The 13750-nt window shown below is 47.3% G+C and overlaps 1 protein-coding gene across 3 annotated transcripts; it reads right to left on the bottom strand.

The window, feature by feature from the left end:
* Positions 1-3549: 3549 nt before the first annotated feature.
* Positions 3550-13081, bottom strand: SNUPN (snurportin 1). Of its 3 annotated transcripts, XM_081337702.1 has the most exons (9): positions 12784-13043; positions 11784-11958; positions 10866-11052; positions 8330-8434; positions 7676-7772; positions 7428-7525; positions 6626-6703; positions 5596-5676; positions 3550-4770 (listed from the first exon to the last, which is right to left on the bottom strand). In XM_081337702.1, exons 2-9 carry the CDS (start codon positions 11939-11941, stop codon positions 4450-4452), a joined length of 1125 nt encoding a protein of 374 aa, XP_081193828.1. In that variant the 5' UTR covers positions 11942-11958; positions 12784-13043; the 3' UTR covers positions 3550-4449. The 3 variants fall into 3 exon arrangements, 1 of the variants encoding a protein (XP_081193828.1); XR_014027732.1 differs by lacking the exon at positions 3550-4770 and having other exon boundaries at positions 5594-5676; positions 7676-8434; positions 12784-13081; XR_014027733.1 differs by lacking the exons at positions 3550-4770; positions 12784-13043 and having other exon boundaries at positions 5594-5676; positions 7676-8434; positions 11784-12289.
* Positions 13082-13750: the final 669 nt, after the last annotated feature.

The following is a 13750-nucleotide window of genomic DNA, read 5'->3' as shown; positions in this document are numbered from 1 at the left end:
CAAACAGGGATCAAACCATCCAGAGGCTACAAGAACATTATTTATTTATTTGTTGTTATTTATTTGTATTCCACCTTTATTGTCTTTCGTATCAATAACTCAAGGCAGTGAACGTACCTAATAACCCTTCCCTTTTTCCCTACAACCCTGTGAGGTGGGCCAGGAGAGATTTATGTCAGCACGTTCAACAACCTTGGGGGCTAATGTATCATCATCATCATCATCCCTCATGGTCGCTAACGGCAACCACAGGACGCTGCAATCATTATAAATATATGTGGGTTGCCAAGTGTCCAAATTTTGTTCACAGGATTGCAGGGACGCTAGTGGTCATAAGTATGAGGACCGGTCATAACTTGCTTTTTCCCAACACCGTCGTAACCTTGAAGCCGTTAGTTGAGGGCTACCTGTTCTAAAATTAGTGAGCCATAGAAGCTGGGGGTAAAACCTGGTTGGTGAAGATGATAGGGCAGCTAGCCTACAGAAGAACAAAGGTGACCTTGATGGAAATACACAACGCCTGTTTCTTAAACATTTCTTTAGGTGTAAACATTGGGACATGGCTTAAGCAGACACCTGCCAGTATTGGGAGGGGAAAGCAGAGTTAGACTTGCAAAAATTGAGTTATCAGAGCAAGTCTCCATCAGGCTGGTCTCAGCCATCTTACAAGGTCTGCTCTACCTTGCAGGGTTGACGTCCTGATCCTGTCTTTCCCCACACCTAGTGGGGGAGGCGAGGGGAACCCAAAGCTATTTTTGTCCAGATGGGAGTCCCATCTGAGCAACGGCTGCAGAACCCCACTCTGAACTGCATGCCCAGATGGACACCACCTTCTCCATCAATAGAATTAAGTCAGCTCTCCTAGAATCCCATCCCATCGTCCTAAAATGGGGGGGGGGAGTCTGGCCTTTGCAAAGCTCAGCCAGGAGACCCTTTCAGGGCAGCCCTTGTGACGCGATGCGGGTCTGCAGATTGCATTCCTATATATTTTCAAAACAGAACACAATAGAATAACAGAGTTGGAAGGGACCTCGAGGGTCATCTAGTCCAACCCCCTGCTCAAGCAGGAGAATCTAGGCCATTTCAGACAAGTGGCTGTCCAGTTTCTTCTTAAAGGCCTCCAGTGATGGAGCACCCACAACTTCTGGAGGCAACTTCTGTTCCACTGGTTAATTGTTCTCACTGTTAAGAAGTCTCTCCTTAATTCCAGGTTGCTGCTCGCCTTGATTAGTTTCCATCAATTTTTCTTCTCTTGCCTTCTGATGCTTTGGAGAAGAGGTGGGCCCCGTCTTTTCTGTGGCAGCCCCTCAAATACTGGAAGACTGCTATCCTGTCACCCCTAGTTCTTCCCCCCCCCCCATTAAGCTAGACATACCCAATTCCTTCATGTTTTAGCCTCCAGGCCCCTGATCATCTTTAAGTTTGCAGCTTTCTCTAGCTTGCAAAGGGGTGCCAAATTCTCTCTTTCTCTCTCTCCACCCCCCCCCCCCTCATCCTGGGCCAGGTTGCTCTCTGGCTGCACCAGCCACCCAATGAGTTGCCAGTTGCCTACATTCTTGGCAAGGAAAACGTGGCTTTCTGAGAAAAGAGGGCTGGGGGGCGGGGCGGGATGGATTTTAAAAAGGCCCACTGTCTGCGGATGGAGAGCGACTCCGAGTTTATCGAAAAACACATCGGCCCCTTAACCATGATGTCATTTCTCTTGAAAAACCACCCTGGGCTATTCAGAGAATTGGAGACAGGCTGCAGCCGTATTTATAGTGAGAAAGCTTTTTAGCTCTCATTTGGCTTCCTGGCGCTTCTTTTGCTCAAACCCAGGACTTTTGTGAGCCACCAGCTTTGAAACTTCCCATTGGTGTGCACATTTTTTCCCCTTTTCATTTCTTTGCTGAATAACCAGTGGGTTTAGGCTTGCTGGCATTCTGGTATTTAAAAAAATTAAATAAGGAAAGCGTACTGAGAGTTGGTCTCGATTTCTCTCATTTGAAAAAGGGAAGCTTCTAGTCCTTGTGGCAGGAAAAGTAGCAAGGGGTGCCTACTGGAAGACAGGTGGCCAACTGTTTAGTTTTCCTTGATTTGAAAAAGGGAAGCTTCTAGTCCTTACAGCAGAAAAAGTAGCAAGGGGTATCTACTGGAACACAGGTGGCCAACTGTTTAGTTTTCCTTGATTTGAAAAAGGGAAGCTTCTAGTCCTTGTGGCAGGAAAAGTAGCAAGGGGTGCCTACTGGAACACAGGTGACCAACTGTTTAGTTTTCCTTGATTTGAAAAAGGGAAGCTTCTAGTCCTTGTGGCAGGAAAAGTAGCAAGGGGTGCCTACTGGAACACAGGCGACCAACTTCCCTTCTTTGGCAGGGTACAAAACACCCAGGTGCAGAATGCCTCAATCAGCCAAATTTGCAGAATTTGGCCTCGTTTTGCTTAGGATCTGAAGGAGCTGAGTGCAAGTCTTGATTTTTAAGTCCTCTCAAAATGTTTCCTTTGCAAGAGACCCGCAAAGGACATCACCGCCACAGCAAGTCAAGATCCATTGCTGAGTGTTGAGCAGGAACGAGGCAAGGGTGTGAAATTACAGAGCAAGAGATATTTGCAGATTTCGCCCCCAAATGCTACGCTTGGGAGTTGGCTTGGGATGAAAATGGCCAGGATCCAAGTGGGGAGTCCCTTTCTGTGCTAAGATGATGCTCTGTTTTTTTTCTTCCCCAGAATGGAGAGCATTTCCTGTCTGGGGGCTGAGAGGAAAGCCAATTTCCCAAGCTCAAAACACTGTTAGCTTTCTCTCTCAAGAGACCCTGAATTCTCAGCGGTCCAAAGCCCTCGGTGCTAACATGAGAAACTCAAGAAGGTTTAAAGAAATTGATGCATGAATTTTCAGCTCCCCAAAGAGCCTTCTTAACAAAAAATTCAAGATGTTCCACGGTGTGAAGTCCACCTGTAACCTGGCTTAGGCTAGGGGTGTCCAACCTTGGCCACTTCAAGACTTGTGGACTCCCAGAATTCCCCAGCCAGCCATGAGTTGAAGTCCGTAAGTCTTAAAAGTGGTCAAAGTTGTACCCTTCTCGTTTAGGGGCCAAGCATGTTGTCATGAGCTCACTGAGGTTTATAAGCCACAATTTAGGGCTTAGGTGGTGTTCACATGGCAATTGCAATCCAGTCCATCAAGCATGGTTACACCAGGCCTTATTGCCAGATGGAAACCTCATTTCTGCAAAAACCAGAAATGAAATTAGGAATCTGAAAATATTTGAAAACAATCAGAAAATATTCAAAATCAGGAATCAAAATATTTGAAAACAAGAATCAGAAAATATTCACAATCAGGAATCAGAAAATATGCAAAACTGGGAGAATCAGGAACTACTTGAACTCAGGGACCAGAAAACATTTGAAATTGAGGGAATCGGGAAATATTTGAAATCGAGAAAGATAAGACAGATTCTTAAAATCAAGAATCAAAAAGCTGAAACTGAGAATCAGAAAATAGTTGAAATCAGGAATCATATATTTGAAGTAAAGAATCCCCTTGGACTAATGGTTCAGGCACTGGACTAACAGTGAATTTTAATGACTTTGAATCAGTCCTTCTCTAAGCCAGCTAAGTCGAGGGTGATTAGAAGGATGAGTCGGGTAGAGAAAGAGGATTAATTATTTCCCAAAGTTCTTTCAGAAGCTCTTTATTTGGTGAATCTCAAGAGTGCAACGCCAAAATTCCCAACACCAGAAATGTGGCAGAATTAGAGGGAAGCCAAAAGGCTTCAGCATGTGAATTGTGTCTTTTATCTATCCTGGGTTGTCTTTCCTTTTATGTGAGGAGTGCATCGTGTAGCTCCTAACGTCAAATCTGTGCAGCAATGACCCTGAGATACGATCAAAAAAGTCAAGATGGCGGCCACAGGATGCGAGCAAAGCTCCGCCCACTAAAAAAATCACCACCCTGTGGCCGCCATCTTGACTTTTTCCACCATGCCCTGCCCTGAAATTGACTCTGCCGCCACTGACTCTGGGGCGGACTGGAAATTAACTTTACTGCGGTCCAAGTGGCACAATATGTGTGTGTGTGTGTGTGTGGTGTTGTTGTTTGAAACTTCACACCTCTCTTTCAAACTTGGAATCCAGAACTGATAAAACCCGTCGGGCCTTGAGGAATGTGGGAAAGCAGCGCCCTGCAATCCAAGGGCTGAGAGTGTGTGTGTGTGTGTGTGTGTGATCTGGGAGAATTTGAACCCAGGTTTGTAGCGGCTGGTATTCCAATTCATTGAGAAACTCGGTTGTGGGCATGGATGTTACTTGACTCTCCACGGACGAGCTGAGCAAATGACAGCACCTCTAAAGCAGGGCAAAGAGGCCGGAACCCTCGGAACGAAACTATCCCGTTACATGCCCGTTTGGAGACAGCGGGGTTCCAATCCGGGTTTATGGAGGATATTCTCGGCCGACTTCCTGGCCTCTAATCAGTTATCCATCTGGCACTCGCTCTCTTCCAAGACGGGCCGCGATGGCTCCACTCGAGGAGTGGACAAGTGCTCCAGTTCGTAACGCCCGTCTTGCGAGGCGGGATCATCAGCAGCTCCCGGCTGCTGGTTTTTACTCCTCTTGTGCTCGATGATTTGCTGCAGCTGCTGCCCCGCGTAGCCCGGCTTGGAGGTGAGTGGGCAGCTGGGCACCGCAATGCCCAAGATGTCGGAGACCATGTAAGGGCGCAGCCAGCCCACCAGCGGCGTGCTGCCGGGATTGTAGTGGGCCTGTTTGTGATAGAAAAGGAGCCCGTCTACCTGCAGGAGAAAGAGGAAGGGGGAAAACTGGGTCCAGTTGAGGAGAGGGCGCGGGTGCCCGTGGGAACAGAGGGCAAAAAAGTCAAGATGGCGGCTGCGGCAATGTGACTGAATCTCCATCCTTCCTGATTAAGCATTCTGATTACAATGCATGTAGTTCTCAACTTAGGTGCTTTCGGAGCAAGAACACGATTGGGGGAAAAAAGGGATTTAGGACCGATCCTCGCATTTATGTCTGTCACAGTATCCCTACAAACGTGCAGTCAAAATTTGAGCATTTGGCCACCCATATTTAGGGCAGTTGCAGTGTCCCAGGGTCATGTGACCACTATTCACCTCCAAAGGGGGCGTCTAGCAGTTTTAGCGGGTGTCCAGCTTTCTCCACCAGGGGAGCTGTGTTTCCACTGAAAGCCCAGCAGGGGGAGCTCCACGCTTGGAGAATCCCATCTTGGGCCAGAGGGCGGCTTTGCTTAAGGAGAATACATATTGGAAGGGACCTTGGAGGTCTTCTAGCCCAACCCCCTGCTGAACCAGGAGACCCTCTACTATTCCGGACAAACAGCTGTCCAAACTCTTCTTAAAAACCTCCAGTGTTGGAGCATCCACAACTTCTGGAGGCAAGTACTCTGCACCCAGGCAGCGAGTGAGGGGATCGTTTGAGTGTGGTCTGTATCTGGAAGGTGCTACCTTGGGGACCTCATCGTTGGGGAACCCAGGAGAAGGTCCCCTCCTTTGCAGACCCAGCCTGGAATGAAAGCAATTTATGAAAGGCATCCACTGGGATGCACCCGTGTTAACAAGCATGTCTGAAAGGGCAAAACTCACCTCAAAGGGGAACTTCATGGCCAGAACCTCACACAGGCTGGCTGCATTGCAGGAATAGCTCTTGAGACCCACAAATCTATACTGGAAAAGAGGTCAAAGAAGTCAGCCTATATGCATAAATAAACCTGCTGCTTTAGTTGATGGATGACTGGGAAACGGAGCCTCCAGGTTTAGAGGCAGTGTACCTGCAAACAACCCAGCAAGTATGGGGTAGGCCAGTGTTTCTCAACCAACGCAACTTGGAAGACGGGCGGACTTCAATTCCCAGAATTCCCCTGCCAGCGCTATATAAACCGAGCCAAGTCAAATCATTTTTTTAAAATGTGGCTCTCAGTATAACAAAATAAAAGCAAAACGGAATAAAATTGGAAGTGCAGCTTTGTAAAAGTCTCCCCCTTATTTATGGACAATTGTTAGATTGTGCCAGTTTCCTTGTCCTGATAAGAGAACAGAATAGGCCACCAGGAAGAAACTTTTTTGGAAAATAAGTTGGTTAATTTCCATTTCTTTTTGTTCAAACCCACAGGGAGGTCTCTTCCCATCACAGCCTGCTTGTTCAATAAAAAACAAGGCCGACTTTAATTATTCAAAAGGTGACATTTTTCTCCTGGGAGAAAACGTCCAGCTTTGGAAGAGGACCAAGTGAGATAAATTTCCGCTGAAATTGATGTCACTGCATTCCATGTGGGCGGGTCAATACAATACAGGCAGTCCTCGACTTACGACAGAGGTCTTCAAACTTGGCAACTTTAAGACTTGTGGAATTCTGGGAGTTGGAAGTCCACAAGTCTTAAAAGTTGCCTAGTTTGAAGACCCCTGACTTACGACAACTCATTTCCCCCCCCCAAAGCTGTTGTCACTAAATGAACGGTGGTAAGTGGAGGACTAATTGTGCAAATGCTCCACTGCATAATGCCTGATTCATGTGCACATGATCCTAAACTGACAAGCTTCTAATGGCGCTCGAGGGTCCCCTTGCAGTCGAACCAGCCTGCCCATTTTGCTCAAAATAAGAATAAAAAGGACTCACTGGATTAAGTCGGCTTTTCTCTGACAACACCATCTCTTCCTCCATTTTGGAATGCAGCCAGTAGAATCTGAAATCGGTCTGGAGAAGGGGGAAAAAGGGACCAAGAGGTGAGAAATAGTTTCTCCCTGCATCCCCCCAGGTTATCCAGACACTCCAGTACAGTAGATTTCATCTTGAATTCTGGGGTTCACCCAAGCGACTGAATCGTAGGCGCAGCCAGCACCCTAAGTCACAAAATGCAAGATTCAGCCGTATCTGCGTTTGAAAAGACAAAGGCCACTTTTTTGAAGACACAGAAGTCCACATCCTGGAAAGAGAGGACCGCTGGTTTGAAAAAGGGGTCCAAGAGGCCATCTAGGTCAAAACTGAACAGCCCTCCCTCAACGGAGGGGGAGGGATACAACATCATCCATCTCCAGTCTACAACACAGTCCTTTCAGCAGCTCCAAGAAGGCTCCACACCCATTTGCACAACTTAGGTGACCCTGAGGACACAGGTAAACCTCCAAGTGGCCTCAACAACTCTCTAAAATAAAGCAAACAACCAGCTGTCTGCAAGGAGTGTAAATCCTTCCATTCCCCCACCAGCCAGTCAGAACCGAAGAAGCTTCTTGGATGAGAAGCAAAATGTCTTCAAAGAAACACAGATGCCTCCTGAAAAAAAAAGCACCTTGGGACAATCATGACTCGGACTGAGAATCCTCAGAATCCTTACCAAGTTAAACCTAACACTAACCAAGGTTAGGAGGCATCTCCGAGGCATCGCAAGTTGACCTGGTTGTGTGAGCTCAGCCACAGTTACCTGGCAATCGTAGACAGGGTGTCCCCGCCAACACATCACGTCAAGGACGTAGTATGTCTGCTGGACCTCACTGTAGATGCAGTCCAGGATGGTGTATTCTGTAAGGGACCCCAACCGAGATTAGTCTTTGTGTTCCCTTCTGACGATGTTATAAATCAGAAGGTGGAACATTGTGCACAATTTGTTTCGATTTTGTCCCTGCCAAGAACAACAATGGCGGCCGTGAGGAGAAAAAGTCGGAAACTTACCTTTCCCGGTTGCCGAATTAAGCCGGTTCCCACCAGGCAACAGAGAAGGGAAGCGATTGACACAAAACCCACTTTTGGTGTACACTGCTGTGGTGCCCTATAGGGGGCAAAGCAAGAGGGGAAAAAAATGAGAACATAGTTTTCAGGGCAAAGGAGCCATTTTACTTGGGGCTTGGCTTGGTGGACGGAAGGGAGGAGGAGGAGAAGGAGAAGAAAAAGAAAAAAGAAAAAAAAGAAAAGATGAGGAGGAGGAGAAGGAGGAGAAAAAGAAAAAGAAGAAGAGGAGGAGGAGGAGGAGGAGGGATGGAGGGAGGAGGAGGAGAAGGAGAAGAAAAAGAAAAAAGAAAAAAAAAAGAAAAGATGAGGAGGAGGAGGAGGAGGAGAAAAAGAAAAAGAAGAAGAGGAGGAGGAGGAGGAGGAGGGAGGGAGGGGGAAAAGGACTTCCTGCTTCGTCATATAGAAGCACAAGATGACGTATCCACCGCTCTCACCTTCTTCCCCTAACAACCTGAAGAAGCAGGTTAAGGCTGGGAGGGACCAGCCCAAAGTCGCCCACAACTCTCCATGGCCCAGTCTGAACTCGCATCTGAGTTTCCCATTGACCGTCCAACCCTCAGCCACAACGCCCTGTTGGCTCTCCCCCTGCTTTCTTACCCTGGAGGCCACCACGAGAGCTCTCTTCCCCGTAGGACACACCACAAAGAGCCACTCCTGATCCAGATCTGGGGGGACATCAATCAGCCACTCAGACAGCATCAGCTGCAGAGAAGGGGAGAGGGAACAGGTATGTCAACCGTCCTGAGAAACCTAGAAAAGATCCAGAATGAGAAGGGGAACCATCTCACCCCCCCAATGAAAAAAAACACACACAAATGCTGTAGGCCAGTTTCTGAGCGCCTGATGTAAATGTCCAAGATCTTCAGCTCTCCACTGATGTCTCCAAGGAGAAAGCCTTGGATTCCCCCCTTCAGATGAACCAATGGCGCATCTTAGCACAGATTCTCATTTCTCGTGACATCTGCCTGGCTACAGGATTCATTCAACCCAACTTCTGAGCCAACATCCTGAGCCAATTTAGGATGACTCAGAAGTTGGATATCAAAGAGACTTCAAGCTAGGTAGACCTGCCTCAAACTCCTTGGACTTTCATCTTCAGGACCCATTAAGGGGAAACCCCCCCCACAACCACCATCTGCTCCTCTCTTCTTACAAAGATTACACTAGCTTCTACCTCTCTACCATTAGACCAGCTGCCAATGCTTAATTTTCCAAGGGAATCTAATGTGAGTAAAACCACATCCTGGCTTTTGCTAGGAGGTTAAAATCTCCTTCTTGGTGTCCACCGTTTTCTTTGTGATTATTAGATGCCTTTTTCTCATCTTGTTTTTCACCTTGCAGAATATAAAGCCTAATGAGTGAGTTATTAAGAAGATGAAATGAATAAGCAGAAGAAGAAAAAAACAGCCTTGGGCAGTCTCTGTAAAAAAATAAAAATAAAATAAAAGGAAGCCGCAGGTGCAACACAGAGGCCTTGGTTTTAATGAGAAGACCTGTCTGCCTGGGATGGTAATTTTCAGAAGAGTGATAAGGATGGCCTTGCCGATCCACATAGCCATCAAAAGAATTAACACTACAGTAGTGAAGGTAACAGGACCTGTGGAAATGGCCAGACTGACTTATTTAATCACAGAAAAGCCAATATCTGCATTTATCAGTGACTGGAAAGGACTTCTTGTGTAAAATCTTTATTTATCAGTCACTTAAGGACTTGTGTAAAAAAAAAGGGGGGGGGAATGAACATGTGATTTATGGTTTGATGACAGGTCATCAAAAGACAGGTTATAAAAAGGAGAGCAGTTAAAATATAATTGTACGTATAACTGCTGTTCTGTTCAGAAGTCAGTTCTTTTTATATTTTCTTCTTTCTACCTTTTTTTTTCTTTTTTAAACCTTTACCTTTTTCTTTTATTTCTCCCTTTCTTTCTCGTTCTACTTTAGTTTGTCTGACTTCTAAAACTTTGATTTAAAACATGTATATGTGTATAAAAAATGAATAGTCCCTCTCTAGGATTTTTTTCTGAAAGAGAAGGTCCTTTTGGGATAAGTGGAAACTGGCTGAGGAGGAACCGTGTCCCTGTTTTCCTGGGAGAATAATTTTGTTAAGAGGTTTGATTATCCATCTGATCAACAGAAATAAAACAAGAGGAAAAAATTATCAAGAATTTTGGCTCTTTTGTTCTTCCATGAACTATTTTTTAAAAAAGGATTCTCGAACCCTGCTCCCCTAGCTATTCATTCCTTGGTGTTTTTTTTAGGATTTAGAGTATCTGAAAATCATTTTAAGTCTGTGGGCAGAAAGGAATTTAGAGTGGAAAAAAAATAACCCCGCCATTTTCATGAGTTGAATATAATTTATTTTCATGACTGTGCATTTATTTACACACACAAAACGTTTGAACACCAATGTTTCTCTTTCCCTGGGGGGATCTTATCATTATTGTAAAGTCTGAAGAATAATTGCAACACAAATTTGCTGAAAGTATTCTGTAGGGCGTATGGAAAATGATGGATGGTTTTCCTTTTTAAAAAAAAAAACAACAAACACTATTTTATTTTATCAAACCAAGATTTAAAAAACTGGATGTGAAAATACGATTACATGAAAAAAAATCAAGACTTTCCATCTCTGCTCTAGTGGATAGTTTATTTTACCTATGTTTCCCTTTTCTTGGTTTTTGCAGTTGTGTTTTTTTTTTTTTGAAAAAAAATTCAATCCATGTGTTACTTTTAAAGGAAGAGCAGCCTGGAAAACTGTAACAACTAGAAACAAATTTGTTAATTTTTTAAAACTGTTTTAATTGGGCCACCCTGCCTGCCTGCGGTTTCATACCTCTATCAGCTTTATATTTTGAGACCGAGTTTGTTTTGATTTATTCAACCTTCAGCTACCGAATGATGCTGTAAAACCCCAACTCGCATTTCCTAAGTTTTCTAGTTTAGCTGAGTTTTTGGAGGCATTGATGAGTTTGATGAAAATCCATCCACAAGAGAAATATTGAAAGTATCTATCTAGTGCAACCACCTGTTAACCTAGATCCCTATTCAAAGGGCTGAACCGCTGACTAGTAAAATGACAATAATTTTAAAAGAAGGAGAACCCACCCTCTCTTTCTGCTCGAAGTAGGCCTACCTGGTTGGCATAGCGTTTCGGCAGCTTCTTTACAAGGTCTAGCTCCATGTCTTCATGACCTCCATCAGCCTTGGCTTTCTCCCCCTCCTTCTCCTCCTCCTCCTCCTCCTTGTCCTCCTCCTCCGCTGTGTAGGTCCAGTCATCCTCCGCCAGCCTTCTGGCATGGTTTATATAGTCCAGCCGCTTACTTGACAGAAGAAAAAAAAAAGAAGTAAAATCAAGTTTAACCCTACAGGGGAAGAAACACCTGAAAGGGACAGAAACAAGGCGAGCTCAACGTCTAGAAGTTATCCACGGAGAGTCCCCTTGGGAAGAAAAACCGGACGCCTCGCTTAAGGATGGGTTGCTTAAAGACTGCCTGAAGTTATGATGGAAGGGAAGAGAAAGAAGGAAGGGAGGGGGAAAGAGGGAGGGAAGGAAGACAATTGGAGGGAGGAGAGTGAGAAGGAAGGAAGGAAGGAAGGATAAAAGGGGAATGGAAGGAAAACAGGAAGGGGGAGAGTGAGAAGGAAAGCAAGGAAGGAACGAAGGGGAAACGAGGGAGGGAAGAAAAATGGAGGGGGGATAGTGAGAAGGAAGGAAGGAAGAAAGGAAGGAAGGAAGTTCGCGTCATGTTTTTATTTCTATCCTTATTTTCATTCTGTGCTACCCTTTTTAAATTTTTGTTGAAACTGTTTTTAATTGGCTATTTGGATACCGTAAGCCACCCTGAGACTTTTTAGGGGCAGCCATAAGAAATACAATTTTTTAAAAAAAATTACTTTTTTTTTTAAAAAGTAGAAATAAAAAGTAGTAGAAAAGAAACAGGGAGGAACTCTCCAGAGGAGCAGAGAAGCCACCCGCCTCCCGCGGTGGGGCTGGACGAGCGACCCGCTGGGTTTAATGGCCAGGGGGCTGGGGCTGGGGGGGCTCCCTTACGTCTTCTGGAGCTCCAGCAGCCGGCGCCGTCTCTCGCCCTGCTCCAGGGAGCTGTACTTGGGCTTGTACTGGGCCAGGCGCGGGTGTGGAGCCGCGGGGCTGTTCAAGTCCTGCGAGACGACAAAGTTGCAGGCCAGAGCCTGGCTCAGCTCCTCCATTCTTCCTCTGGGGCAGCCTGGAGAGAGGAAGAGGGGCAGAGAGGGTCAGGTTTACTCTGGGCAGGTGGGCCAAACGGGGAGGGGCCCACAGACCCATCGTCCCCTCCCCAAATAAGGCCATGGATGCACGCAGTAGAGCAGAGGTCTCCAGACTTGGCCACTTTGAAGACTTGCGGACTTCAACTCCCAGAATTCCCCAGCCAGCCGTGCAAGAAGCCCCAAACTAGGCTGACCAGGTGATTCACTTAACAGCCATGGCAAAAAAGGTCATAAAATCAGGCATGATTCATCTAACAGCCCCCTTGCTTAGCAATGGAAATTCCGGTCATAATGGCAGTCGTAAATTGAGGACTAAAGTTCTCCCACTTTTGGGGGGGGGGGAAAGGAACCCTTGCAGGAACTTTGCACCACGCCACATTTCCTCATCAGGGTTTGTGGTTCCCTTGCAATGCTAAGCCACCCTGGCTAAAAGGCTCCAACTCTTGCACCAAGCCTGATGCCAAGCCACCTGCCATCCTGGTGGGATGCTTGATCTACTTCCCAAGAGGGCTGGTGACACAACACCCATCATCCCCAGCCAGGATGAGAACTGTAGTCCAACCTTTCCTTGCAAAGGTAGAAAGAACAGAGAGGATCCAAAGAGCAGGGAAGAGGAGACTGCCACCCAATTCCCATTTCAGAGATCGGCTTGGATGCGCTCTGCACATGCCCAGAGGCTGCTGCTGCTTCTTTTTTGAACATCAGCTTAATTGTCCCAGCTCGGGAACGACGACCAGAGAGGGAAAGAAGGCCTGCTGGCTGGTGAAAAAACCCCGCTCGGAGGTCGCTGCTCCGCCACTTACCCAAGCCAGCCTCGCTCGCCGACAGGCGGGATTCGAACCCGTGAACTCGCCTTCCAGCGCTCGCCGCTAACGGAAGCGCGCTCCGCCCCGCCCCTTCCGCCAACTGCGTCACCCGCAGGCACCTCGAGGGGCGGGGCCTCCGGAAGGCCCTCCGAAGGACCGCCCCGCCTCTTCCTCTTCGCCTTCTCTCTCCTTCCAGCTACCCTCCCTCCTCTTGGAAGTTGCAAACCGCGCACGCGCACTTCTTTAAATGGACCGTCCAGCTGGCTTCGCTGTTAACAAGCCGCATATGCAGGCATGCGCGGATTAAGAGGCGGGGCTAAACTAGAGCTTCCGCCTCCCCCTCCCAGAAGCCCCTCCCTCGCCCTCTCGGTTACTGTGGGGAGGGGGGGAGAGCTTGTCCACCTCGAAATGTGGTTTGCGACCCGAGCTTTCCATGTTTTTTTATCAGTGTTCGTGCAACCTGGCTGCTTTCAGAGGGGTGGACTTCCACTCCCAGAGTTCCCCAGCCCGCTTCGTTTTGCTTTGCTGGCTTTCCTTTGCTTGCGGAGGAATTCTGGGAGTGGAAGTCCAGCCCTCTGAAAGCAGCCAGGTTGCACGGATGCAGATGCTTCGATTGCCTGCTTTATGCAGCTCGGTTGTTCTTCTTGCAGACGTTTCATGACCCAACTAGGCAATGCCATCAGTGCGAGTAGGAAATGGGGGAGGAGGAGGAGGAGGAGGAGGGCCGTGGGGTCCTCTGAACTTGGTCGTTGGCTTGCGGACCTTTCGTGCCCCAACGAGGCAATCCCACCAGTGCTAGAGAGGAGAGCGGAGGAAGGTGGTCGTTGGCTTGCAGACGTTGACGATGCTCCTCGTCGGCTCACCAAACGTCTGCAAGCAAACCGCGCAGCTCAGAGAGCCCCGAGCGCTCCACGCCGTTTCGACCACTCGCAGTTCAGCCACAATCCTGGCCTTCGCAACAGGC

This window comes from Vipera berus (genome assembly GCF_964194415.1).
Source record: "Vipera berus genome assembly, chromosome: 12".
NCBI classification, from domain to species: domain Eukaryota; kingdom Metazoa; phylum Chordata; class Lepidosauria; order Squamata; family Viperidae; genus Vipera; species Vipera berus.
This window is presented reverse-complemented; position numbering and strand designations above follow the sequence as displayed.

Coding starts and splice junctions, on each gene's coding strand:
- SNUPN (XM_081337702.1), bottom strand. CDS start 11,941: ATGGAGGAGCTGAGCCAGGCTCTGGCCTGCAACTTTGTCGTCTCGCAG. Junction 6,704..7,427: donor ACCCTGTCTACGATTGCCAG/GTAACTGTGGCT, acceptor CCCCTTCTCCAG/ACCGATTTCAGATTCTACTG. Junction 5,677..6,625: donor AGAAAAGCCGACTTAATCCA/GTGAGTCCTTTT, acceptor CCTCTTTTCCAG/TATAGATTTGTGGGTCTCAA.